The sequence below is a fragment of the Podarcis pityusensis genome, assembly GCF_964106645.2.
Source record: "Podarcis pityusensis genome assembly, chromosome: 6".
Lineage (NCBI taxonomy): Eukaryota > Metazoa > Chordata > Lepidosauria > Squamata > Lacertidae > Podarcis > Podarcis pityusensis.
Window position 1 is genome coordinate 48,375,498 of NC_138030.1, and position 24,310 is coordinate 48,399,807.

Genomic DNA, 24,310 nt, shown 5'->3' on the forward strand with positions numbered 1-24,310 from the left:
CTCCTCCTCCGTTGGTTTCCTGAAGCCCCTCTAGCTCTTCGGTTTGTTCCAGCTCTTCAGATTGGTTGACTCACCCTTTTCCGGGTGGAGGAGACGAAAAAGACCAAAATAAAAGTATCTTACGCGGAATCCTCCAGGGTGATGAAGAAGGTATTCCACGGAGCTGCCTTAGCTCCGCAGCTGCAGGCGGCAAGGCAGCTGGTCCAAGACTGCTAAGAAGGTAGCATCAGAGTTCTTCACCTTGCTCTGTGCTCTTTTCCCCTCCCCCCACTCCCTGCTAAGTCTTCGTGGGTAACCCAATTTTGTTACGGTGGATTTGAGGGCTTTTTATCTCGCCATGTGACCTGGGAAATCCAATTATAAAAGCCCAAGATGGCAAAGATTAATGACTGGCAAAGCAGAACATTGAACCCAAGCTGTGGCGCCGTGTGGTATAGGGGAAGATGCTTATGCAACACGAGGATGTAACATAGCAGCTCCCCCAGTGAGAAGAGGCTACGACGTTTGGGGATTTTTAGTTTAGAAAAATAGGTGAGTGAGGAGCAGGCGACAGGAAGGATAGTGTATAAAGTGGTACTTGGTACAGAGAAAATGGATGTGGATGAGCATTCCTCCCTCTCTTATAATATTGGAACCTGAGGCCATCCAATTAAGTTGAATGTGAGGAGATTCAGGACAGATAAAAGGACATCATTAAAACTATGGAGTCCCGTCCCCCCACAACGTGTAAGGATGACCACCAACTTCAATGGGATATGACATGAAAAATAAGGCTATCAATGGCTGTGGGTCATGATAGCTCTGTATTCTACTTTCAATATTGGAAGTGCATGTTTCTCAATAGCTGCTGCCAAGGAACACAAGTGGGAGTGAGCTATTCCACTCCTGCTGCTTCTGAGCTTCCTTTTCACATCTGGTTGGCCACTGTGTGAAGCAGAAGGCCTGCCTTCGATGGGCCTTTGTTCTGATCGAACAGGGCTCCTCTTAGGACTGGATGCTAACAGCTCTCTCTACCTACGTACTAGGCAAGGATTCCTAATTCCCAAAGGAGGCCTCATAGTCAGCTCCTCCCCTTGGAGGCCTGTTGGGGGATTAATTAATAAACTAATAGTTATTATTCATTGAATTTATATTCCAAATGCTCAGAGCTGATCATCACCGTCAGTTTATTTGTATGCTATTTTCTCACAAAATTGTGCCCAAAGTGGTTCATAACATATTGGGTGAACAAATATAGCCATTCTCTCTCTCTCTCTCTCTCTCTCTCTCTCTCTCTCTCTCTCTCTCTCTCACACACACACACACACACACACAATTAGAAATATAACACTAATAAATAATTACCAAAAAATCAATCCACACAAGTTTGTATAAAATAATACAAATGAACTAACCTAACTTAACAGCTTAAAACTAACCAGAAATTTAAAAAGTAGTATACAAAGCACCCACACACTCCAGATGGATCTTTTCCCAATAGTTTGGACCCAATCTGATGGGGAAGGTGGCTTAAGAATTTGTTGAGGCCCAAATGTACAAGCTAGTCTCATTTTGGCAGCTGCAACCCAGTAAACTTAATAACATTTATCCCCAACAGGTGCCGCCTAGGGATTGACCATGGAGATGGCATTGCTGAAATGCATGTGTAATTAGATGCAGCTATTTCTGTTCCTTTACTGCTCTTCTCCCCCACACAGTCAGGAAGAGTACAGAATTCTGACACTAGTATTCTCTCGCTCACCAAGGAAAAGGTGGCAGAGCTTCCTCCCTCCCAATAGGCTGGGAATAGCAGGAGGACCATGCCTATGCAACAACATCTTCAAGGAATGCTTTGGTGCTTTTCACATGAACTGCCCCATAGGCCTGGCTTTGCCATCATCAGAGCTTGTGAAAATGTGAGGTGACCCCCCCCCCCCACAGTGGCACAAAGGCCAAAATAGATGTGCTGCTCAGCATATTAGGGGAAGATGGTGAGCTTCTGGGTTTTGTTTGCTTTTCTGTTTGCATAGAGGAAAGGAAACGAACACACGTCTCAGCCCTAGAAGCAACCATCAGCCATTGAAACGGGGTGGGGTATATCCCTTGTGCACAGTTGTGTTTCTGGGCATTAGGGCTGGGATAAATGAAGAACAAAATGCACTCCTCTCTTTCCTTTTTCCTCTGTGCAGCCCTGGCTCTTCTGAGGAATAAGATAATTCACTGAGGTGGGGAACGAGTGAGTTTAATCCTTAAGTGCTGGCAAGCAGAATCGCACCCGCTAATCATGCTTCTCTCTATCCTGCTACTTAAGCTCTTTAAACTGCTGGCTTTGCTCACAAAATCCTCCCCCCTCCTGCAGCAAACTCCTACATCTTGGGAGGTTTGCAGTTCTAGAAGGATCAGGAGATCTCTGTGCGCACTCTCTCTGTGTGTGCTGGGCCGATGCCTGTTGGAGGAGGCCTTCTTAATGCTCCCAGTCTGATAACCCCACTGACAGGTGTTCTCCCCAGCCACTTTCCCCACAGCCCTGTACTCCTGCCCCCCTTCTGTTACATACCCTCCTAACATTTCTTAGATGAAAATAGGGACATTCTGTCCTACGTCAGGAAGCCTCATTCTCACTGAACACATTGTCTGTCTGTCGTTCTGTCTGTCAGTTATTGAATCTTATTTTCAATTAATTGGATGCATGCCCTGGAAGGGATTTGGCTGAGCACTTACAAATGCACAGCTGATGTCCACTTATTTCATAGAACCTTTGTGTTAATGGAGTCTGAGTATATGGTGCCAATTGACTAGTACGGTATAACTGAATACTAGCAGCCTCATACCCAGCATTACTCAGGAATTCTAAGAAACCAAAAGTTCATTGCAGTTTTGAAATCAGTACTTAAAACCCACAGTTTTGAAAGGTTCATGCTGCCATCTCGATTCAAAACACCATCCAATTGTATCCGGGATATAAATTTTGTTGTTGTTGTTGTTGTTGTTGTTGTCCAAACACAGACAAAAGCCTGTTCCTTGATCTCAGTTCAGGAATAATCGTGCAAAATCTGGTTACACTATCTTAAGAGGTGCACAACAAATAACTTTCTAAAATACTGTAGATAGATAATAAAACGTTTGCTTTTAATCTTAAGTAGTTATAGGAAGAAGGGCATGTTTATAAGATAGATCAGAGAGGCTAGGGAATGGAGCCACATGAGCCATAAGCTTTAGGATTACTATATTGGAAAAAGTGAGGGATTTCTTCCACATTAAGCCAGGCTTCCCCAACCTGGTGCCCTTCATATGTTTTTGGCTGCAAATCGCAGAGCATGCTGCCCGGGACTGATGGGAGTTATAGTCCAAAACAGATGGGTGCCCACCTGTATCTAAAGGCATATTGTGTTGCTTCAGCAACACACAGATCTTCCTTTCTGAATCAGGAAAAAGATAGTAATATGGTGTGTATCCCATCCGGGATTCTACAGTTTCATTATAGCTCCTGTATATTCCAGTCGCCATTCAGTTATTGTTATATTACCTGCTCCCCTGGTTTTGCTGTAGAGTCAGTCTGTCACCAAGCCTTGAGAACAGCCACATGTTGGTGAGCATGTGGAATTCCCTTTGCTTGGAGCTGGCGTTCTAAAAATACCCCGTTCTCGGTCCAAGGATTAAAGTGATTTCACAAAGCAATTGCCTGAAACAGGTTTCTAATCCTGACACTGAAATTTGTTTGTCTTAATTTATGGACCTTGCTTAGCCTCCTGTGATTTCTGTGAGGGGCGGAGACCGAAATAGGTGAGGAGAAAATAACTAGTAGCAGTAAACACACGAAGGCAGATGGAGCATTAGAGTGGAGTTGTGTGGTTGTGAAGCCTCCTAAATATGTGGATGAAAAATTAAAATTAATAAATATCTTAACTGTGAATAATAATAATAAATAATAATAATAATAATAATACTTTATTATTTATACCCCGCCCATCTGGCTGGGTTTCTCCAGCCACTCTGCATGGCTCCCAGCAGAGTACAGTGTCACCTCAGGTTAAGTACTTAATTCGTTCCGGAGGTCTGTACTTAACCTGAAATTGTTCTTAACCTGAAGCACCACTTTAGCTAATGGGGCCTCCTGCTGCTGCCACGCCGCCAGAGCACGATTTCTGTTCTCATCCTGAAGCAAAGTTCTTAACTTGAAGCACTATTTCTGGGTTAGTGGAGTCTGTAACCTGAAGCGTATGTAACCTGAGGTACCACTGTAATAATAATAATAATAAAACGATAAAACATCAAACATTAAAACAGCTTCCCTAAACAGGGTTGCCTTCATATATCTTCTAAAAGTCAGATAGTTCTTTATTTCCTTGACATCTGATGGGAGGGCGTTCCACAGGGTGGGCACCACCACTGAGAAGGCCCTCTGCCTGGTTCCCTGTAACCTCACATCTCGCAGTGACAGAACTGCCAGAAGGCCCTCAGAGCTGGACCTCAGTGTCTGGGCTGAACGATAGGGGTGGAGACGCTCCTTCAGGTATACTGGGTGGAGGCCGTTTACTGCTTTAAAGGTCAGCACCAGCACTTTGAATTGTGCCTGGAAATGTACTGGGAGCCAATGTAGGTCTTTCAGGACCGGTGTTATGTAGTCTTGGCAGCCACTCCCAGTCACTAGTCTAGCTGCCGCATTCTGGATTAGTTGTAGTTTAAAGGTCACCTTCAAAGTCTGTACCAACAGTCCTCTATTTTGAAGGGCAGTCAAGAGGACAGCCCTCTATTTGAAGGTGTCCCAAGTCTGGTTTAAAGAGAAGGAATGAAAAGGGAGAGCAGAAGTTGCCCATCAACAGTTAGCATCTCCTGGTCATCAGACGAAACAGGCACAGGGTGTCTTCCCCATTACGACAAGAAGTATTGTATTTTTATTTAAATTATAGTAATTATTTTTAAATTTGCACATATACTTAAACATTACCATATGCAAATATTATACAGATTGGGGTCTTCTTTTTTTAAAGGATGCATATCTTCTTCTTTTTGGTGGTGCAGAACTCAAATTGTCCTTGAAATGTTTATCAGCCAGGTCGTAGCTCAAGTTGATGGGAGAGACCTCTTTCATTGGCTATTTGCCCTGATACCTAAAAATGGAACCTCACTAATTGGAGGGAAGACTGCTGCGTGCCGGGTGTCTCAGAAGATGATGCTGTGAATAGTAATATTTGCATCTGCAAATGCATTTCTGTATCTTAATTGTCAAGATTCGGTCAAAAGGGTTCCACACCATATAATGATAAAGAGTCTTTCCTTAAGATCTGCTGAATTCAGTTGGACTTACTCAGTGGCGGACTTTGGGCTCTCAAATGTCAACAGTGCCCTGTGCAACACTAACATTTGGTACCCCCCCACTCTTCGTACTCCATTCTACATAACTGTTGCATTGGCCCCTGTAGCCAGCATGGCCGGACTGGTCAGGCTACCCTAAAACTGCCTCTGACCTACTCCAATGTGATGTGCACTGGATTGCCAAATTATTCAACAGTTTTGTACCTTATCCTTTACAAATGTTTCCTGAGTTTAAGAAGTTTGTGGGAGGAGCGAATACATTTTATTTTATTCTCTTTGTTTTCTAAATTACTCCTCCTTTGGGCTGGGAACTGGAGCAGAGGCATACCTAGTCTCCCTTGTACCTTTGCCTAGGAGCTACATAGCAACCTCACCACATTTGCTGCAGATGTTTATATACATACACACAGAGGGAGAGGGATCTTCCACAACATTATTGCTCAATATAAACTTTCCAGTCATGAGGAGACAAACCACTAAGGGGACTGTACATCACATTTTACATCCACAAATATACTTCAGGCAAGGTCTTTCATGAACCTCAACAGTAAGGAGCCATCCCATTCCAAAACAACAGTTCTCTTCATCTCCACCTACCCCATATCCTCCTCTTCCTCCTCTTTAAGGAGATTGGGAATCCTTTCCTCCATCCCTCTCCAAAGCATCCTTTTCTAGAGGATTATTTTCCAGTCCCTGTGCTTCCATGCAAATACGCAGCCACACAGTGTCCCTTCCTGCGTCTTCGTATGGCAGCTCTGCCCAGGGGTGCCAACTTGAATAAAATACTTATCAATTACAAGACACACGCACACCATTTGATTGATTACATAACTGATTACAAGACGCGGCACATAAGTCCATGAGTAGTGAATGGGTGTGTTGTAAGATTTTATCACTCTACAAATGCAATGCTCCAGTTAATCATGTCTTCCTAGGTAGATGTTTCAAGGAAATACCCTCTAGCCCCGACTGGTGGTTAACCTTATGCAAGAGAACCTAGGAATTGCTAGCTATCTGCAGGGATGAGTCTGTATTCCTCATTTTCCAATGAAAGGTAGGGATGAGTCTGTATTCCTCATTTTCCAATGAAAGGTAGGGTGCATAAAGGTGAAAGATACAGAAGCAGGAAATGAACAAATATCTTCTTTCTTAATAGCAGCCAAAGTTTTAATTGCACAGAACTTTTGAAAGGCAGAAGCCCCAGCAATGAAAGAAGGGAGGATATTGGAAGTAGCTGTAGATCAAACTAGCAAAGCTAATTTTCTGGATTTAAAAAAGGTGGTAGAATCAAGGAGGTTTTGAGACAAATTATTTTGAAAATATAAAAATCATTATAACGGCAATATAGGTTGAGGGAATTTTAACTGGACAAAATTAATAAACACCTCAGGGGTCCCTTTACCTTTACCTTTTTAAGAACTGATATTATATTTGTGGATGTAAAATGTGATGTACAGCACTTAAAAGCTACTTGACAGAAATGTCTTGTCCTGGGCATGAAACTGAGAATGTGAGCATATTGAAAATATATGACTGGTAATATTTTGAATTTATATTGAAATAAATGAAAACACAAAAAGGTGGCAACCTGCCAAAGAAGCATTTGAGCTCTTGGCTGGTCTGGTTTGCTGACCAGGACAGGGTTAATCCTCCCCCTCTCATTTGAAGGCAAGCAGAACTGGCTGCACCTGTGATGCAACCCAGCAGATATTTTGCAACCTCCTGACCATGAAACTGATGCTAAATTAATTTTCCTTTAGCTTTGTACCTTACTGTCCAGATCTGATAAGATTTGCTGGAGCCAATCAGAACCAGTGTTGAGAACAACATTCTGAACAATAGGATCTTCGCTAGAACAGAGAAAGTGTGTTAGTGCCTTTTAAGTTCACCTGTAGCTTGAAAAACAGAAAGATTTGTGCTTCTCCTATCTGACATGCTCTCTTGAGGACTATGAGTCCTGGTGTTCTTAAGTGCATAAGGAGGAGGGTGCGATAAAGCACAATAATAACAACTGGAAACATCTAGTGAGAGAACCAGTGCTGGTTGTAGGAGTTAGAGGGTACCATTTTTTAAAAAAACAGGCATTCATTTTATAGATTTATTTTAATTTATTAAATTTCTGTACCACCCTTCATCCGAGGATCACAGGGAGATTCACAACATAAAAATACATAACAAGCAAAAACAATTTCCCACCCACACTTTAAAAGGCCATGGATTGTTTAATTAGCCAAAGACCTGGGAGAAGAGGAATATTTCTGCCTGGCAGAAATACAGAATACAGAAATACAGAAATATATATAAACACAGGTTTATATATAAATATATTGGGTTCGATTCAACACTAGCAGAAGCCAGCACTAGCAGAAGCCAGCATAACAACTCCTGCTAGTATCATGGGACTCCTCTTCTTCCTCTCCGCCCCCCACCCGCTTGGGTCAGGAGAACCCCCAAAATGACAAGCAGGGGAGGAGGGAGCTCATTCTATCTGGCAAACATAAATGCTTGGGCTGACAGAACAACTGCCTTAGCATGGTGCTGAATTCCAACGGTAGATTTCCAGATTAGTGCCAAAATACATAGGTCCTAGTTCACACATGTACATGGGACAAGAGTGGTTAAGCCACGCACAGCAGTTTTTGTATACTACAGAGGTAGGAAAACTTTTTGGTCTGATGGGCCAGATATTTATCTATCCCAACTCAGCAGGCCAACTCTGACAGGTGGGTTGCCCCACGAACCTGTTAAAGTTGGCCCTTGGTTGTGAAGGTGGTAGGGGGTAGAGATACTGCCCACGTTTTGTGCTTTCCGCAGTGGAATCTCTGCCTTCCCCTCACCGAATGTTGCGTTTGACATCAGGTGTAGAACAGGTAGGTGTGGTTTCAGGAAAAGGGCATGTATGGGGCCAAATGGGGATCCTTAATGGGCCAAGTCTGACCCGCAGGCCAGAGGTACCTCACCATGTGTAAACCTGCATGGGAAATATCCTTTCGGATGACATTTTTCTGGCCTTTTAAACTGAAAAATAACCTTCAAAGCAAAGTGGTTTATTTATGTTTGCAGCTATGTTGGTCCATTAGAGAGTTTAAAAAAATAGGAAAGTAGGACACATTAACTTGCTTAGGACCAATCAAAAGATTATAAAATAGTCAGGAAGCTCTGTAGGACTCTTTCTGAGGCTGGATGATTAAAAATAGCAAAAAAAAAGCAAAAAGAAAAAGAAAAAGCAGGCATAATGGAAAACACCTAAGGTGAGCCATTATGCAATTCGAGAAATGTAGAAAATAGAAACTTTTATTTCATGACTCATGAGACTGGTATGCTGTGTTACAAGTCTTTCTAGGGCTTACAAAAAATGAGGTCTGCAGAAAGTCAGCTGACGAGGGGCACATCATATGTGGAAATTGTTCAGTTTGGTTGTGTATTTTTAAAAATGTGTTATTGTTTATGACAACTTATGTTGTAGTCATGCATTTTTTTCATGTTGTAAGCCGCCTTGAACACGGTTTGAACTGTGGAAAGGTGGCATACAAATAAATTATGTCTGTATGTAGGACAAATATATTAGAGTGGCATTCAACCAAATTTTACTCCGAGTATCTGAGGGACAGTAGATCCACTGAAATTCATGAACAAAATTATTCATTTCAATATATCTACTCTGCATAAAACTTACGTTGACTACTATCTTTAAACTCCAGATTGTATGTTGTACAGTATAACTTTTGATAATATTCACTGTGACATGCATGACTTAGGGAGCGCTGCAGAGCAATTCACACGCTGTGTGAATGCCTGCACAAGATGTGGAGAACACTGGGTTATGAGGCCAAGGATTACTAGGAAACAAAGATACAAATTATTTTTTCCCCTATGAAAGAAAGAAAATGCCCACATGAGTAAACATGCAAGTTTTATGAAAACTAAAAGTGCAAAACATTTTTAAATGAAACCAGATGCTATTGTGTTTATTACATTTTAATGCCAAAGCTGTATCTGTGATTTCATTACTTGGTCACTCTCCCATGGAATCTTTATTGTCCTTGATATCATTGAATAAATATTAATTATTGTCTAAATACAGGGGATTTATTTCTAAGTATGATTATGATTGCAGCTTGATTCTGCCTTTGTTTGGGGTTGTACATGTCCTCTAAATCCCTCCCCACTCCCTTCTTTCATTCGGTACTCTGGGGCAAGAGGACAGTAATCCAGGTGATATGTTAAGCAAGACATGTTGTTCTGGATTAATTCAGAATGAAAAGGAGCTGTTATTCAAGATGAATGATGTCCCTATGACTAAAAGGGAAGGGCACCAACACGTAATTTATCACAACACTAACTCCACTTTTTTTTTAAATGCCAGGAAACTTTGCTGTTGAGAAGCCCTGCCGGGGAGGACTGCACACTTCACTTTCCGGAGGGACAGCGGTTTGTTGCAGCAAAAACAACAGAGTCTCGTGGCACTTTAAAAGATCAACGAACTTATTCTGGCATTAGCTCAGAAGCCACCTCATCAGATGTGTGAAGTGTTACCCAGAGTCACAGGTTATATATACAAATGGTGAAGGGATTCTGAACTGCGAGGTCAGATGAAAATGAAATGCGGCAAGTACAGAAGGGAATCTAACACTGGTGATTGGGTAAACCGTTGTTGATGATAAATCAGGCATCCTGGCACTGGATGAGCTAATGAATAAATAAAGCGTGTGTGCACGTGACTGAACTTTATCCTGACTCAAGTCACAGTTGTTATCGCAGAACCTCTCAAAGAACTGCAATTTGGCGCTTTCAGGTCGCAGTTTCCCTTCTCAATTCCTTCGTTCAAGAGGTCAGTTTCAAGAAGCACACACCATGCATTGTGTTAAGTTGTGGGTGAACATGTCAGACAACACAGCGATTCTTCAAACAGCTCTTGTTTATTCACAGGCCAGAACAGAACTGAAGGGTTCAGCCAGCTTGCTTATATAGAGCTCCACTAGAACACAACAGTTACCATTTTCTGTAACTATCCAATCACTGAACGTCACTTTCAAACCCTTATTTGCATATGTGGACCTGAGGGAAAACTATCTGCAGTAACCCCCTGCTGGCCCAGGGTGAGAACTTCAGTGCATAACACATTGAAAGGACAGCACTTCCCCCAAAGAACTCCGGGAACTGTAGTTGGCCAAGGGTGGCTGGGAGATGTAGCGCTTTGAGGGAAAAACTACAGTTCCCAGGATTCTTTGTGCGTGTGTGTTTTGGGGGGGGGGATGTGGCACATTTCGCGCCCTTTCTTGACATGCGGCTGACTTCTAGTTACACCGCCGCGAGATGGCGGCACTTCCACAAGCCGGATGAAACTCCTTTGTTCGGCGCCGCCGCCGGCCACGGGGCGGGGCTTGGGCCGCCCTACCTGTGCGCCACGATTTGATTTTGCAATGCCGGCATGCCCAGTGGGTGTAGCATCTTCACTTCTGCTCTTATATAATGCGGCTGCTTCTCCTCGGGGCCAGTGACAGCAGCACCTTCCCCGCCAGCACTCGGCCGCCCTGAAGCCCTCAGCCGGGCCAAAGTAGTTCCTCGGGCGGACCTCTAAGAAAGAAGTCGAGCACTTGCTCCGGGGTGGGACTTTGGGCCAGGAAGTGCTCGTGAAACGCCCCCGCTCCCAGGGGCTGCCAGGGGCCGGCTTCCTTTCCAGCTGCGGGGCGGCGGCGGCGGCGGCTCGGCAAAAGGAGACTCCCCCCTCCGTTTCCCGGTACCTGCCGCCCGACGCCTCCGCAGGGGCCGCGATGGCTTCAGGTAGGACGACACCTTCGCCGTGGCAAACCGAGGGCTTTTCCGCGCCGCCGTCAAAGCACCTCGGGTCCGCGAACTGCTGCCCCGCAGACCCTCCTCCTTCCTTACCGCGCAGCCCGAAACTTCATCGGGCCATGCCTGAAAGAAAGTGAAGGCGGCCGGAGCCAGAGGAGCTCCGGGGGGCGCCCGTGCCCCACCAGTTACCCAGCCCAGTAACGCGGGCGGCTGGGTGTGGGAGGAGGTTCAGATCTCCAGGGCGGAGCCGGTTCCAGGCGAAAGAGCTGGAAAGTTTTGTGTGTGTAAAAAGCGGATGTAGCGAGCCGAAGTCTTTCCTAGCAGATCTCTTGCGCAAGGGCAGACGTTTAAAGGCGCCTTGAAGCAGGGTCGCTTGGCCAGAGTTTGGGGTGAAGGCGACGGCTACCGTCCGTTGCGCTCGCGGGGGAATAATCGTAGTTGCCCGGGAACTCGCTTCAAGTTCAAGGGCTGCTCCGCCGCCATTTCCCTCCTGTAGCCGACTTCCCTTCCCTTCCCCCAAGCCGGCCTCTCTCGAGTGCAGCCAGGTTAGCTGCTGGGCTCCACAGAAAAATGCAAGATGTCCCCTCGAGCCAAGTCTCCCCCGCCGACCCCCTAAGTGGCACTTGCGCAACGGGCTGGTTATGCAAACTCGCCCACCCCCCACCCCCGGGCAGGGAAACCGGCTGCGATTGGCGCTCCTCGCATGCCGCCTCCATGCCTGCAGTGGATCAGGGCCGGGGAGCTCTGCCGAGGATGCCGCGCCTCGGCTGCAGCAAGCGCCGCCTCCGCCCGCCGAGCTCGGTGCGGAGGGCGGCGCTCAGCATCTTCGCAGGAGCCGCCGAGCCCGGCAGGCCTCGGAGGGGGAGGAGCCAAGCGTTTCGGAATCTGGTCCATTGTGCCAAGTTGGCCTGTGTTTAAATGCGAAGGGGGGCTGTCTGCGCTCCCTGCCCTGCCACCGCCGTTTGCTTGGGCCGACGGCGTGGTCGAGGCTGGTCTTGAGGCAGACAGCTTCCGGTAGAAGCGAACTCCTGGAAAAGGGGTCTGGCTGGTTGCCTGTTGCGGAGGGAGAGGACCCGAGAGCCTATTATAGTGCACAAGCTAGCTCGAGAGACACTTGCATGTCAAATCCGTTTATTTCCATCAGTATCTTTCAATACATTTCTGTGGTCTTGTGGGATCCAGTCGCCTCGGTTTAACCCGATTGTGTTGCCGACTTTACATTTCATTTAACCCTTTGGCGTTTTCTTCGAAACCCAGGAAGAAGGCCGCAATTGCTTTTTCCCCTTGGGAACAGCAAGCCCGGTAGTGTCTAGAATCCCGTTTCTGCCATCGGGCTGATAAGATCAGGATCAAGAAGGGGCGTATGTTCGAAATCGCGTTAACACACCTCACTTTTAACAATCGGATGACTAACCGATGGTGATATCGCCCCCTCTGTAATGCAAACTGTACTTCCAGGTAGGAGGGTGCTAGTGAGGAATGGAACCCGGGGTGGTAGTTATTCTGGATTAATTATTTCTCGTGGGGCGTGATCTCGTGCGTGTGGCCTTCACGGTGCAAGGAGCCCAAACGCCCCGCACTAGAGGCGGGGTTTGTGAGCCTGAGACTGAAGCAATGTGGGGGAGGGCAGCGGTCTGGGCTGCCTGCAAGGAAACCAGCCGATCCAGGGATCCTCTGGTGCCTGTTCCCTCGGAAGCAAATCCCCCCGATTCCAATGAGACCGACTCCCAAGTAACAGCGGACAGGGATCGCAGGCCTTGCCTTTCATTCAGCACCCCCACTGACGAATCGGGGAGCAGACAAGGTGCGCTCTAGCGCAGGATCCGACCTCGATCCTCGGCTTAGGAAGGCGCGGGGGGGGGGCGTCTTTGTCCACCCCTGGTCTGGGAGGACCACACTCCATCCATCAGCGGCAAGAGGCGTGGCCTAGCTTAGTCCCCGCCTCTTTCTTGAGCACGGCAGCAGCGCCGGTTCCGAGACTTCGGTGGAGCTTCCAGGAGGCAGCAAAAATGTCATCTGGCGCTGGGCCCCCCAAGAGCGGATCCCCGCTGAGGAAGCGGGCCAGTCTTCAGGCTCCCATCACAGGAGGTGAGCAGGGCGGTACTGTCTCCTTAGCCACTAGATGCTGCTATCAAAAGAGAGAGAAGCTGCGAAAATAGCAGTCCTGGAATGGAAACGACCCCTTTTCCTTCCGAGTCCAGCCCCCATTCCTTCACTCTATACTGTTTTTCGGTTATGTGTTTTTTCATCTTTAAGCAGACGATTGCTCCTTTAGGCTGTTTGTTGACCATGATAGGGAGACAAGAGCATCATCCTGTGCTTTTTTTGCTCAGAAACAAGTCCCGCTAAGCATGCATAGCATTGTGTGAGAATTCAGGGACCAGAGAGGCATGAAGAGTACACGCGTTTTGAGACATAAAATGGCAAATCTTTCAAAGAGCTTCAGCATCCATGTGCCACCCTTTCTGTGTGTTGTGGAGCCCCGTTCTGTTGAGTGGAGCAGAAATTTGGATATCCAAATGCTTGGTTGTTGGATTAGGGAGGAGGAACATCTTTGACTATCTGTACAGTGGAGACTAGAGGTGTTAGAATGCTGGATTTAAAGCTGTTGTTGATTAGGATAATATAGTTATACTCTGTGTTTGTTTGTTTGTTTGTTTGTTTGTTTGTTTGTTTGTTGGGTTTGGGTGTTTTGTTTTTGTTATTCTGTATACAAGCCTTTGGAAGGCAGCAATATCTGGGATTCCTTCTAATTATGTCTTAGATTTTTTATTACAACTGACATGCTAGCTGGGAGAAAGGCATTTAGATCTGCCCCCTTCCCACCAGATGTGCCAGCTAAGGGGAGGATGTTTAGATTGCCCACAAAAAACATAGTAAGAACTGTGAATTTCCTGTGTAATACAACACATCTGAAAGATATCTTGCCTCACCTTTCCTAGTTCCTTAGATTCAGGCTTACTTTCAATCACAGCTTGCCAGAAATTTGGTGTGGTGTGGTGAATGCAAAATAGTAATGCTCAATTTTCTTCTGAGCATGTGCAGAGAGCATGCCATTTCTAGTGAGCCACCTCCAGCCAGCTGGAACATGGAGTATGGCTAGGTATGTGTAAACCCTGGATCCCCTTTTCTGAGAAGTTCAGCACTGTCTGTACTTTTCCTTTCTTGGCTTCTACCTTGTTGCTTAATTTGAGGTAAGTGGGCCAGTATCTGCAGTGCTTTACAGGTTATTTGTGAGAACTGGAGAGAAGGAGAGAAGGTATATTCCCAAGTTTGACAGTTTTACTTTGAGTATTTTACCTCTTGGGTTAGATATGTCTTTTGTAGGAAGCATGGGAGTCTTTGCGCATAAAAAGCACACCCTCCTTCATGTGGGAATACATCTGCAGTGTGTGGGTATGTAGGAACTGCAACTGCAGGATAGGGTACGTGGCATTCGCTCCTACTGAAGCAGGCTGCTGCTCCATATGGCTGTCTTTCTTGTATCCTTATGAGCTCCTGGGCTCTCTTCATTTGGAGCTATGAGTGCCCAGGAGCTGATATAGAACATACATATAGTGTAGCTGTCCAATATGTGCATACAGATTGCTGTTGATGGGTTAGATAAGCTTGTGATGTGCATATGCATGGAGGTATATATTTTTGAGAATGGGAATCATGTTAATGATAAGGTGCCTGAATTGAATGGCTGCTTGTTGATAAAAGAAATATTTACACATTGTTTCCCTCCTTTTGTTTGTTTGTTTTATATTCCTAAAATGTCTACCATCTAGATTGCCTAGGCCTGCAAACATTGGACACTTTGGAATTATTGCAGGCATTTCATAGTCTTTCCTTTATTTAGACTGGAGACGAGGGTCGTGAATGGGGTTTTCGCCTCAAAAAACTATACAGTAATGCTTTCCTTAAAACACAGGATTCCTAGTAGCCCGAGTCTTAATTCTTCCTGAACTGCATTCTGAGGACTCTTTTTTCTTTTACTGGCCCTTGACTGAGCATTTGTGGCCAGTAACATAATAATTAATAATGCTGTTCTAGGCTCTTCCTTTTATTCCCCACTTGCTTCTCACCATGAGGTTTTGGGTACCCAAGCACATAATGAAAATAGCAAGAGCTTCCATTGGGGAGCACTTGCTTTGCATGTAGAAAGTCCCAGGTTCAATCCCCAGCATCCCCTGTTAAAGCTGGGAAAGACTGTTAGTCTGAAACCCTGGGGAGCTGCCAGTCAGTGTTGACAGTATTGAGCTAGATGGACCAATGTTCTGACTTGGTGTAAGGCAGTTTCCGATGTTCCTTGGGTTTGCCTTCTATCCCTTCCTGTAGTAAATGGACAGGATTTTCTTATCCTGATTCTATAGAATTCCTCTGGAATGTTAAGAAGACAGACTAGCCTGGAGAGCTATCCATCCCAGTGTTGCAGCTGAGGCGGCTTCATCCATTCTCCATCAGACGCTGCTGCTATTGCTACTGAAAGGAGGACAGATCTAGGATTTGTTTTTAAGAAAATCTTTGTAGCTTGCCTTTGCTGTATATTAAGAAAACTCCCGATATATCATACACCAGCACATGAGGGAGTAAGCTTTGGTGTCTTCCTTTCACTGCTTATGTGATGGTGACATTAACAATCTGAGTTATCCCACATATAAATGTAAGAAAAGGGTGCTCATCTAGTCCAGCATCCTGTTCTCACAGCGGCCAACCAGATGCTTATGGGAAGCCAACAAGCAGGACCTGAGTGTAACAGCACTCTCCCCTATTGTCAGTTCCCGCAACTGGTATTCTGAGGCATGTTGCCTCTGCTAGCAGAAGTGGAACATACCCCTGATGGCTAGTAGCCATTGATAGCCTTCTCCTCCATGAAGTTGTCTAACCGTTTTTTGAAAAACATCTGTAGTCAGAAGTGTGTTGGGACTGGCTTCTGTCACATCGTTCTCTGTACGGTGCAGATAGTTTTTAAGGTAAAGGGACCCCTGACCATTAGGTCCAGTCGTGGCTGACTCTGGGGTTGCGGCGCTCATCTTGCTTTACTGGCCGAGGGAGCCGGCGTACAGCTTCCGGGTCATGTGGCCAGCATGACTAAGCCGCTTCTGGCAAACCAGAGCAGTGCACAGAGCGGTACCTATTTATCTACTTGCACTTTGTTGTGCTTTCGAACTGCTAGGTTGGCAGGAGCAGGGGCCAAGCAACGGGAGCTCACGCCATTGCGGGGATTTGAACCGCCAGCCTTCTGATCGGCAAGCCCTAGGCTCTGTGGTTTAACCCACAGCGCCACCTGCGTCCCTGCCGATAGTTTTTAAGCTGACACAAAACACTTCATTACATTACACCAGCCTGTCTGAGTGCAAATCAAATGATTTTGCCGGTGCTCTTCAGAGTGTGAGATAGTCATTGCATCTTTTTCTGCCCTACCTTTGTTTCAAGGGGTGTGTGGGGGGGCAGAATCTGTAGGCCCTTTGAGCATTTGTGGAAGTAAGCTCTGAAAGAAACAGCATGCTTCTTCCTATGTTCTCTAGTACTTGAGAGAATATCATTATTACCACATTGCAACTGGAAGTAAAATACTTCTGCACAGCCAAGACCATTGTTAAGTGTCAGCGAGGCGTGCCTGTCTGCTTAGGGTGTCACATTTTAAAAACAGCTCGCAAAATGCCAGACGTGATTTCAGTTATTTTCTCATCTGTAATGGTACCCTTACAATTCCAGTTTCTCCCCCTCCTCATAGGAGGAATAATGGCAGGGCTGTGTATGGTGTTGTGCACGTCTATAAAATTGTCACACAAGCACAAGATCTGATAGAAGGTGCAAATCCTGATTTGCTGATGACCTTAGTTTTCACTTTAATTTTTTTAAAAGCCTGTTTTTTTAGCCTAGGCCTGGAGACATTCCAGATGTTGCTGGACTACAGCTCCTGTCATCCCTGAGTCTGACAGCTGTCAAGGCCAAATGGAATGGTGGGAGATGGAGTCTAGCAACATCTGGAGGGTCACAGGGTCCCTATTCCTGCTTCAGGATTTCCAGTTTCAAGGAGTTGGTACTTTAGTGCCCTAAACAGCTTTGCACCATTTCCTCCTTATTTTGTTTCAATACCCTTCATTTCTCACAGCATTTGTCCCCCCATCAGTCTTCAGAAACATCATTTTGGGATTCAGACCACAGTGTTCAAACTGAGCAAAACGGTTCACATTTCCATATATTTTAATTGCAGCAGTTGGCTTTCCTAGGTTATTTTAGTGTAGAATTTGGAATCTTTTAAAAAAAAACCAACAGAAGTGCATACAGCCCTTGGACGTAACTGTGTAGTAAAGTCTGTGCAGCACAACTGCTGTCCCTGTCCCCATGCTCAATCTTTTTTATCCATCAGTGAAACTTAATTGCATTCACTTTGGAGCAATTTGGGAATTGTCCTGTCCTTGACTTGTCCAGGATCACATAGAAACAGGGCATGGCAAAGGTTTGCATTCAAATCTGCTGAGTCTTTCACTCTAACCACTGCAGTCAGCTTTCCTTTGTTAAATGACCCACCTTTGTCCCCTAAAGCTGTGAGGTAGTGGAGCCCTGTGCATGTACGGGACAGATGGTTTTGTTGTTGCTGTTCTCTTGTTTTCCTTACTGTAATAATATTTGTTCTTTGGGAGGAAAGCATGAAATACAAGGAAAATAAACTTACTACTGTTGTTGTTTTTTGAGATACATGTTATTTTGAAAAGTATAGGGAATATTGGAGAAACAGGATGGAAGGGTTATAGCTGCCCACAAATATATATAGCGAGAGAGAAAAAGAGAGAGCGTGTACTTATAACCAGCAAAATTAGAGCTTGATAGAGATCTCCTAGCCACTATTTACCTTTAAGTCTATGTATCTGAGGCAACAGGGAAATGTTAAATAACAAACTGATCATGCCTCTTGCCTTAGTTCCCTTTGGGCAGGCAGAATATTTTGAGAATCTCGTTTTTTAAAAAAAGAAAAAAAATTCAAATAATATTGACTAGTCCTCTTGGGAGAAAATCCTGAGAACATAATCATATTTACTCTTGTGGTCCTCATGGGAGTAAAATTCCTAGAACAGGATGATCATACTGTGTGACCTAAAAACATTTCTCAAAAGCAAATATTACAGTCACATAACAACCAGGGGATGCTTCTTTAGCTATGAATCCTGGTGGTAATAACCTCAGGCTAAACAGTGGAGAAGAGGACTGACGTGCAGAAGGTGAGAATCTTCCCCAGGCTTCAAATGAGAAGTGACTGCTAGAAAAGATGAGACAAGTTGGGGACCAAACTTATTAGAGGTTGCTAATAAGGCCCTGGGAAATAAGGTAATGGGGATGGAAGAGGAGATGCCTTGGCATATTGAGGTCCAAGGGCAGACCAAGGAAGGATTTGGGGGTTCCAAGCATGGGATTGTGAGTGGTAGTATAGCAGTCAAAGGCAGGAAATGGAGGGAAATGTGTGTTTTAAAAGAACATTTCATGCCATGTGGAGGGATCTGGGAAGTGTGGGATCCTCTTTCAGCTTATTTATGTGTGAGAGAGAGAGCATTTCAAAATTACTCTATTGCTAAATCTGCAGTAAAAGGATGGCAATGCTGCTTTTGTTTTCTTTAGAAATCTTACAGCGCAGTTCTGTTGTGCAGCAACGTTAAGTTGAATTCTAATCTTTTGTGAGTGAATTTCCTGATGTTTCCTCCACCCGTTTTTGTCTTTTTAAAATTTATTTAAAACTGTTTTAAGCTGCCTTTCCATAACTCAAAGCAGCTCACAGCGAATATTAAAATATAGTAAAAATGAGCAAAACATTATAATAGTGAAGAACAGGGGTTGCATAGAAAAATAACAGTGAACTATCTATTGAAATTAAAAGCTAGGTGAAAGAGGTATTGCCTTGGCACCAGTGCTTTTTCAAATAGAAAAACAGGTGCTGGTAGTCACCATGAAGTTGTTACAGTAAGTGCCACACTTTTAACATTTGGGGGAAAGGTGCTGGTTCTGCATACCATTGAGTACCCCCAGAAAAAGCACTGCTTTGCACCCTTCCTAAAAGCCAGTAAAGAAGAGCGTTTTCTGCTGCAATGGAGTAACATGTGTAAAGCCCTTGACCTCTTGCTTTTAACCACAGTACAGAAAATGGGGACTACTTAGAAGCAAAGCCACATGGAGCAAGCATATAGTTGTTCATTGTTTAGCAGGGTATTTTAGTTATTGTTGAGTCACTACTGGTCAGTTGAGTTTGTGCTCTCTATTTTTAGTTCTGTAGCAGTTAAAAAGTGTCCCCCCCCCCCCGTCCAACTAATTCAGGTAAAAATAAATAAATGAAACTCGAGTAATAAACCTATAAATAGTCATGGATACACAATAGCCTGTGGTCTAAGCCAGATGTTGAAGAGCTGCTGTTTGGAAGAAGAATTCTCTCTAGGGTGTGGTGACAAAACCACTGAACCAGCCTTGCAAATAAGCCCACAAAAGTTACTAGCCTGCAAAATGTTTCGAGCTTGCAGGTGGGAATGATGGAAAGCTCCCCTTCTTCTCCAGGAGCCCACTACATTCCTATGCTAAGTGTGGCAGAATATAGTGCAACTCCAGTGTGTGCCTCTTGTTAACTCTCCCTCTGTTACTCTCAGCAGATGTACAAAGCAAAGCACAGTTTTCAAAGGGAGATTTCCCATCCTGCAGAATGTGCACCTTGTGTCAGTTGTGTGATCTGAGAAAATTGTCTTGAGCAGAAGATTTTAAGAGGGAGGCAAAGAATGCCAGATCCTTTTGATTAAAATCAGAATTATATTTCCAGAGGTCTAGGCTGCCTGTCCTCCTTTTGTATGCATGACTGCAACCCTCTTTAGGCTGCTGCCATAGGGTTTAGCTATCTAGCCCAGGGGTCAGCAACCTTTCTCAGCCATGGGCCGGTCCACCGTCCCTCAGACCATGTAGTGCACTGGACTATATTTGGGGGTGGGGGAAATGAACAAATTCCTATGCCCCAAAAATAACCCAGAGATGCATTTTAAATAAAGGTACACATTCTACTCAGGTAAAAACATTCTGATTCCCAGACCGTTCTGCGGGCCGGATTTAGAAGGCGATTGGGCCACATCTGTCCCCCAGGCCTTAGGTTGCCTACCCCTGATCTAGCCTAACCACCTGCTTGATGCAGGAAGTCCAAAGCTATAGTATTTCCAACAGAAGAGAAAACCTAGACTTACTGAAATAGGGTTACTAGGGAGTAGCATCCATATAAAATAGTGAGCCTTACTTCTAAGTAAATATTTACAGTGGTACCTCGGGTTACAGACGCTTCAGGTTACATACACTTCAGGTTACAGACTCCGCTAACCCAGAAATAGTACCTCAGGTTAAGAACTTTGCTTCAGGATGAGAACAGAAATCATGTTCTGGTGGCGTGACGGCAGCAGGAAGCCCCATTAGCTGAAGTGGTGCTTCAGGTTAAGAACAGTTTCAGGTTAAGAACGGACCTCCAGAACAAATTAAGTACTTAACCTGAGGTACCACTGTATAGGCTTACACTGTTATTGTCTTTTATCCTGTGTCGGATGTTTTTATTTTCTCCCTGGTTGGTATAAAATTATTTCCATGACAACAGGCTAAAACTTTGCAGGCAGAGTTGAGGATTGAAGCTGGGTCTCCTGTCCTAAGGCCACTCACAAGTCCACCTGATAGACCAGCAGGATCTTAGCTTTTTCTCTCCTCCACCATCTTTATTTACACCTAGATAATGACAGCCATATGCATTCGCTGGATTTGTGCTGTTCTAGTGCACAGAAGTGTTTTGCGAATCTCACTGAATATTCAGTACAGTACAGTGTTTTCTATAGTATTTTGATTTTTGTTCTCCTTGGATGATAAGAACTAATTGTTTACATTTTGTTTACATTCTGTCTTAGATCTTGCTTAACTTTCAGTCATATTGCACATATGCTTCTTATTTGCCGGCTGTGACTTTGTTGTCAAATCAAAACCAAGTAATAATTCCAAATTTTACTAAGCAACAACAACAACAACAACTGTGGAAAAGGCATCATTTATGCAGCTTCCATCATTTCTCCAGGGATTTATTTTGTCATCTGCACAATGCAAGTAATCCAGAAACATGCGACTAATGTTTGACAGAGGGAGTTAAATGCCTCTTCCTCCTCCTCCTCCTCCTCCTCCTCCTCCTCCTCCTCCTCTTCCTCCTGGCCCACAGACTTATTATTCAGTGTACTTCTCTTGCTTCCAAACATCTGGCTCTAAGGCTGTTTTTGTCAAGCTGCTGAAATTCATCCAACAGCCATTCCCACTCCAGTACAAATACTAACACTGAGTATAAGGTCTGTGTAAATATATCCCCATGCTTCATATTTCTCTTATCTGCCTCATTTGCTTGCAACCCCAATAACTGATATATATTATTTATTATTGAAAATACAGGTGTTTCTCACCTGTGGACATAACAATATTGATAGGAAAAAGGTATTAGCCATTCTATTTTGAAAGGGATTGATGCCAGTTTTTAGGTGTCAAGCTCCTCAAAGGCTTGGCTGCTGATCTGTAGTTCTCCACACACACCCCATATTCATTTGAAAGAAAGCTATATACCTACAAAAATAAGTAAAGGTAAAGGTACCCCTGCCCGTATGGGCCAGTCGTGTCCGACTCTAGGGTTGTGCGCCCATCTCACTTAAGAGGCCGGGGGCCAGCGCTGTCCGGAGACACTTCCGGGTCACGTGGCCAGCGTGACGAAGCTGCTCTGGCGAGCCAGCACCAGCGCAGCACACGGAAATGCCGTTTACCTTCCCGCTATAAAGCGGTACCTATTTATCTACTTGCACTTAGGGGTGCTTTGGAACTGCTAGGTGCGCAGGAGCTGGGACCGAAAGACGGGAGCTCACCTCACCGCGGGGATTCGAACCGCCGACCATGCGGTCGGCAAGCCCTAGGCATTGAGGTTTTACCCACAGCGCCACCCGCGTCCACCCACTACAAAAATAGTTTTATTTTATTTAGGAAAGCAATACAAAACTGCTTAATTAAGGAAAATATTTAAGCTGTGTATAATAAAATAATTGTCAACAATACACCGATAAGAGCAGCATTTTTGTTTTTATTTTAGAAACAAGTGCATACACAACACTATATCTGGGTAGGCTTGCTGAAACAAAGAAACTAGCTGGTGTGTGAAATGGTATAGTGAGGGTGCCTACCTAATGTCAATAGGCAGGGAGTTCCACAGGTGCTGCCACAGTGAAAGGCTGACTCCTCCCAGATGTGGAAATAATGAAGTTTACCTCCATGGGTTTCAAAACCCATTTTTGAGCAGTTCAGCCTGGAGCTTGCCTCTGGGGATTTGGGGCTTGGCTGCTCTAGTGCCATCCCTGAAAACACATTTCACATAAGGGCTTTGTGAGCAAGTACCGCATTGGGTTGGATTTGGCTCTCTCAACAAGAGGTGTGGGATCCTTGGCCAGATTGTTGAGAACTGGAGAAAGTCTGTGTAAGCAACATTGGGGCACTGCTGCTGCTGCTGCTGCCGCCACTGCCTTCCTCAGAGAGTGATCACTGGGCAGGCTTCCAAAACCTGCTGCCAGTCTGTCTTCAGAGGATCGAGACTGAGGAATGACATGCCCATCACTGTCACCCCTGAGGCCCTTCATCTCCGTGACAGCAGACTCTGAGCACAGGCACCTCCATTACGTCCTGCGGGATCAGGAAAGGACAGCTGCTTCTCATAGGCCATTTATTGTTCTTAATTAACCAGCGGCTGCAGCTCTTGGAGACAAAGCTTATAGGCGGCTTCTGCCAAGACAACCTCCATCCCCATCACCACGGAGCTGCAGTCCAGTATGCAGCACGGCTTCGATTCTTCCACTTCCTCTCCTTACCTTGGAACCAAACGAGATCTGGCTTGGCGTTGTCTTAACACACCTGGGTGATGCCAGCAATGGGGTTTGTGCCGTAAGGGCTAGAATGTGCCATTTGGGAAGTAACGATTCCTAATGGTTAGAGCTGGATGGTCTGTGAGCCAGATAAAGACAATCTGCTACAGATAGCAGAAAAGTAATATTTTCCAGACTGGTGCAGGAGAAATTGGGCAAAGGGGAGCACCCTCCCTCAGATTCTAGCCAGAGTGGGGTTTAATGTTTGAGAGGGACAGATAATCACACCTTGCAAACTGACTGCTGGATGGAATTTGTGTGTATGTTTACCAGACTCCTCATAGCCTTTAGTGGGAAAAAGATGGGGGGAGCACAAGACACACCCCTGTTTGCCCCCCCACCCATGAAATATGATATATTCTGTTTTAAAATCATACAGAGACAATGTGAAACAAAAACAGAGAGGGGCAATAATAACAACAACGTTGAGCTTAACCAAATAAGAATCTCAATGTATTCCCTACAAAGTATGTGGCTTGGAGTGTTCTTGTGCCTTATTATACCAGTACATAATGAAAACACACTCTTAAAGTTGAGTTAGCTTTTGTTCGATTTCCCCCTTTTCTTACAGCATGAACGACCAGTATGTGGTGCTCTGTGCTTTTGTGTGTGGGTAGATCTCTGCCATTGCTTACTTTCAGAGAGAGATGGGGGTGGGCGCTGGGATACACGTCTGCAGCTGTGGCTGGCACATTAGGGGTTAACTCCTCCTTACTTTGAGGCCAGGAGTTAGCTCTGCTGCGTGGCCACTGGTGGCGGAGGGTGGCTTCTCTTTGCCTGTCTGGCTCTGCCTGCCTCTTGGAAGAGACTGTCATATTTTTTTTGTCTCCTCCCTCTCCCCCCATGTAGCTACGGTTGGTACAGCCCAAGCCGGCTCTGGAGCTGGAATCCTGTGGGACTGCAGCTCTCAGAGAGGAGGCTGCGAAACACCGGCAAGAGCAGCGGCAGCAGGCACCTCTGCCTGCTTCGTCCTCGTTGCCTTCTTGTGGGCACTCTGCCTCCCCCAAGGGTACCTTGGAGGCTTTTTGGTCCACGCTCAGGGGGCAGAAGGTGATGGGATGCTCCTTGCCTAGCCTGCCAGCATCTTGGTTTCCAGGTGGAGAAAAGGCAGAGGCTTAGTGAGGCCCTTAAGACTGCCAGATCTGTAAGTGTTTGGAAATGTCTTTTCCTTTCTCCCCTCCGGGGCTGGATGGTTTTGAGTTGCAGCTGCTCGTATTAATCAGGAGTTCTGAGATGCTTGAAGGATAAAGTGAAGCCTGCCTGTTCTATTTAATGGGCTGGAGTTGCAGTGC

The 24,310-nt window shown here is 45.3% G+C and overlaps 2 protein-coding genes across 6 annotated transcripts in view; one reads left to right on the plus strand and one right to left on the minus strand.

Annotated features, from left to right (window-relative positions):
• The window catches only part of GNAT2 (G protein subunit alpha transducin 2), a 30,426-nt gene extending 18,076 nt beyond the window's left edge, over window positions 1-12,350 (minus strand). Inside the window, exon 1 of one of the 2 annotated variants that reach the window (XM_081010556.1) lies at window positions 11,185-12,350. The gene's annotated coding sequence lies outside the window, so the exon portion shown is untranslated. Of the gene's footprint in view, window positions 1-3,505; window positions 3,554-11,184 lie in introns of those variants that run through there. The other variant, XM_081010555.1, reaches the window with a different exon arrangement.
• Window positions 10,259-24,310, plus strand: part of AMPD2 (adenosine monophosphate deaminase 2) — a 48,744-nt gene continuing 34,692 nt past the window's right edge. For 2 of the 4 annotated variants that reach the window (XM_081010517.1, XM_081010519.1), the window contains exon 1: window positions 12,974-13,179. In XM_081010517.1, the coding sequence (XP_080866643.1) occupies window positions 13,101-13,179 (79 nt within the window). In that variant the 5' untranslated portion in view covers window positions 12,974-13,100. Of the gene's footprint in view, window positions 11,080-12,973; window positions 13,180-23,923; window positions 24,163-24,310 lie in introns of those variants that run through there. The other 2 variants (XM_081010518.1, XM_081010520.1) reach the window with 2 other exon arrangements.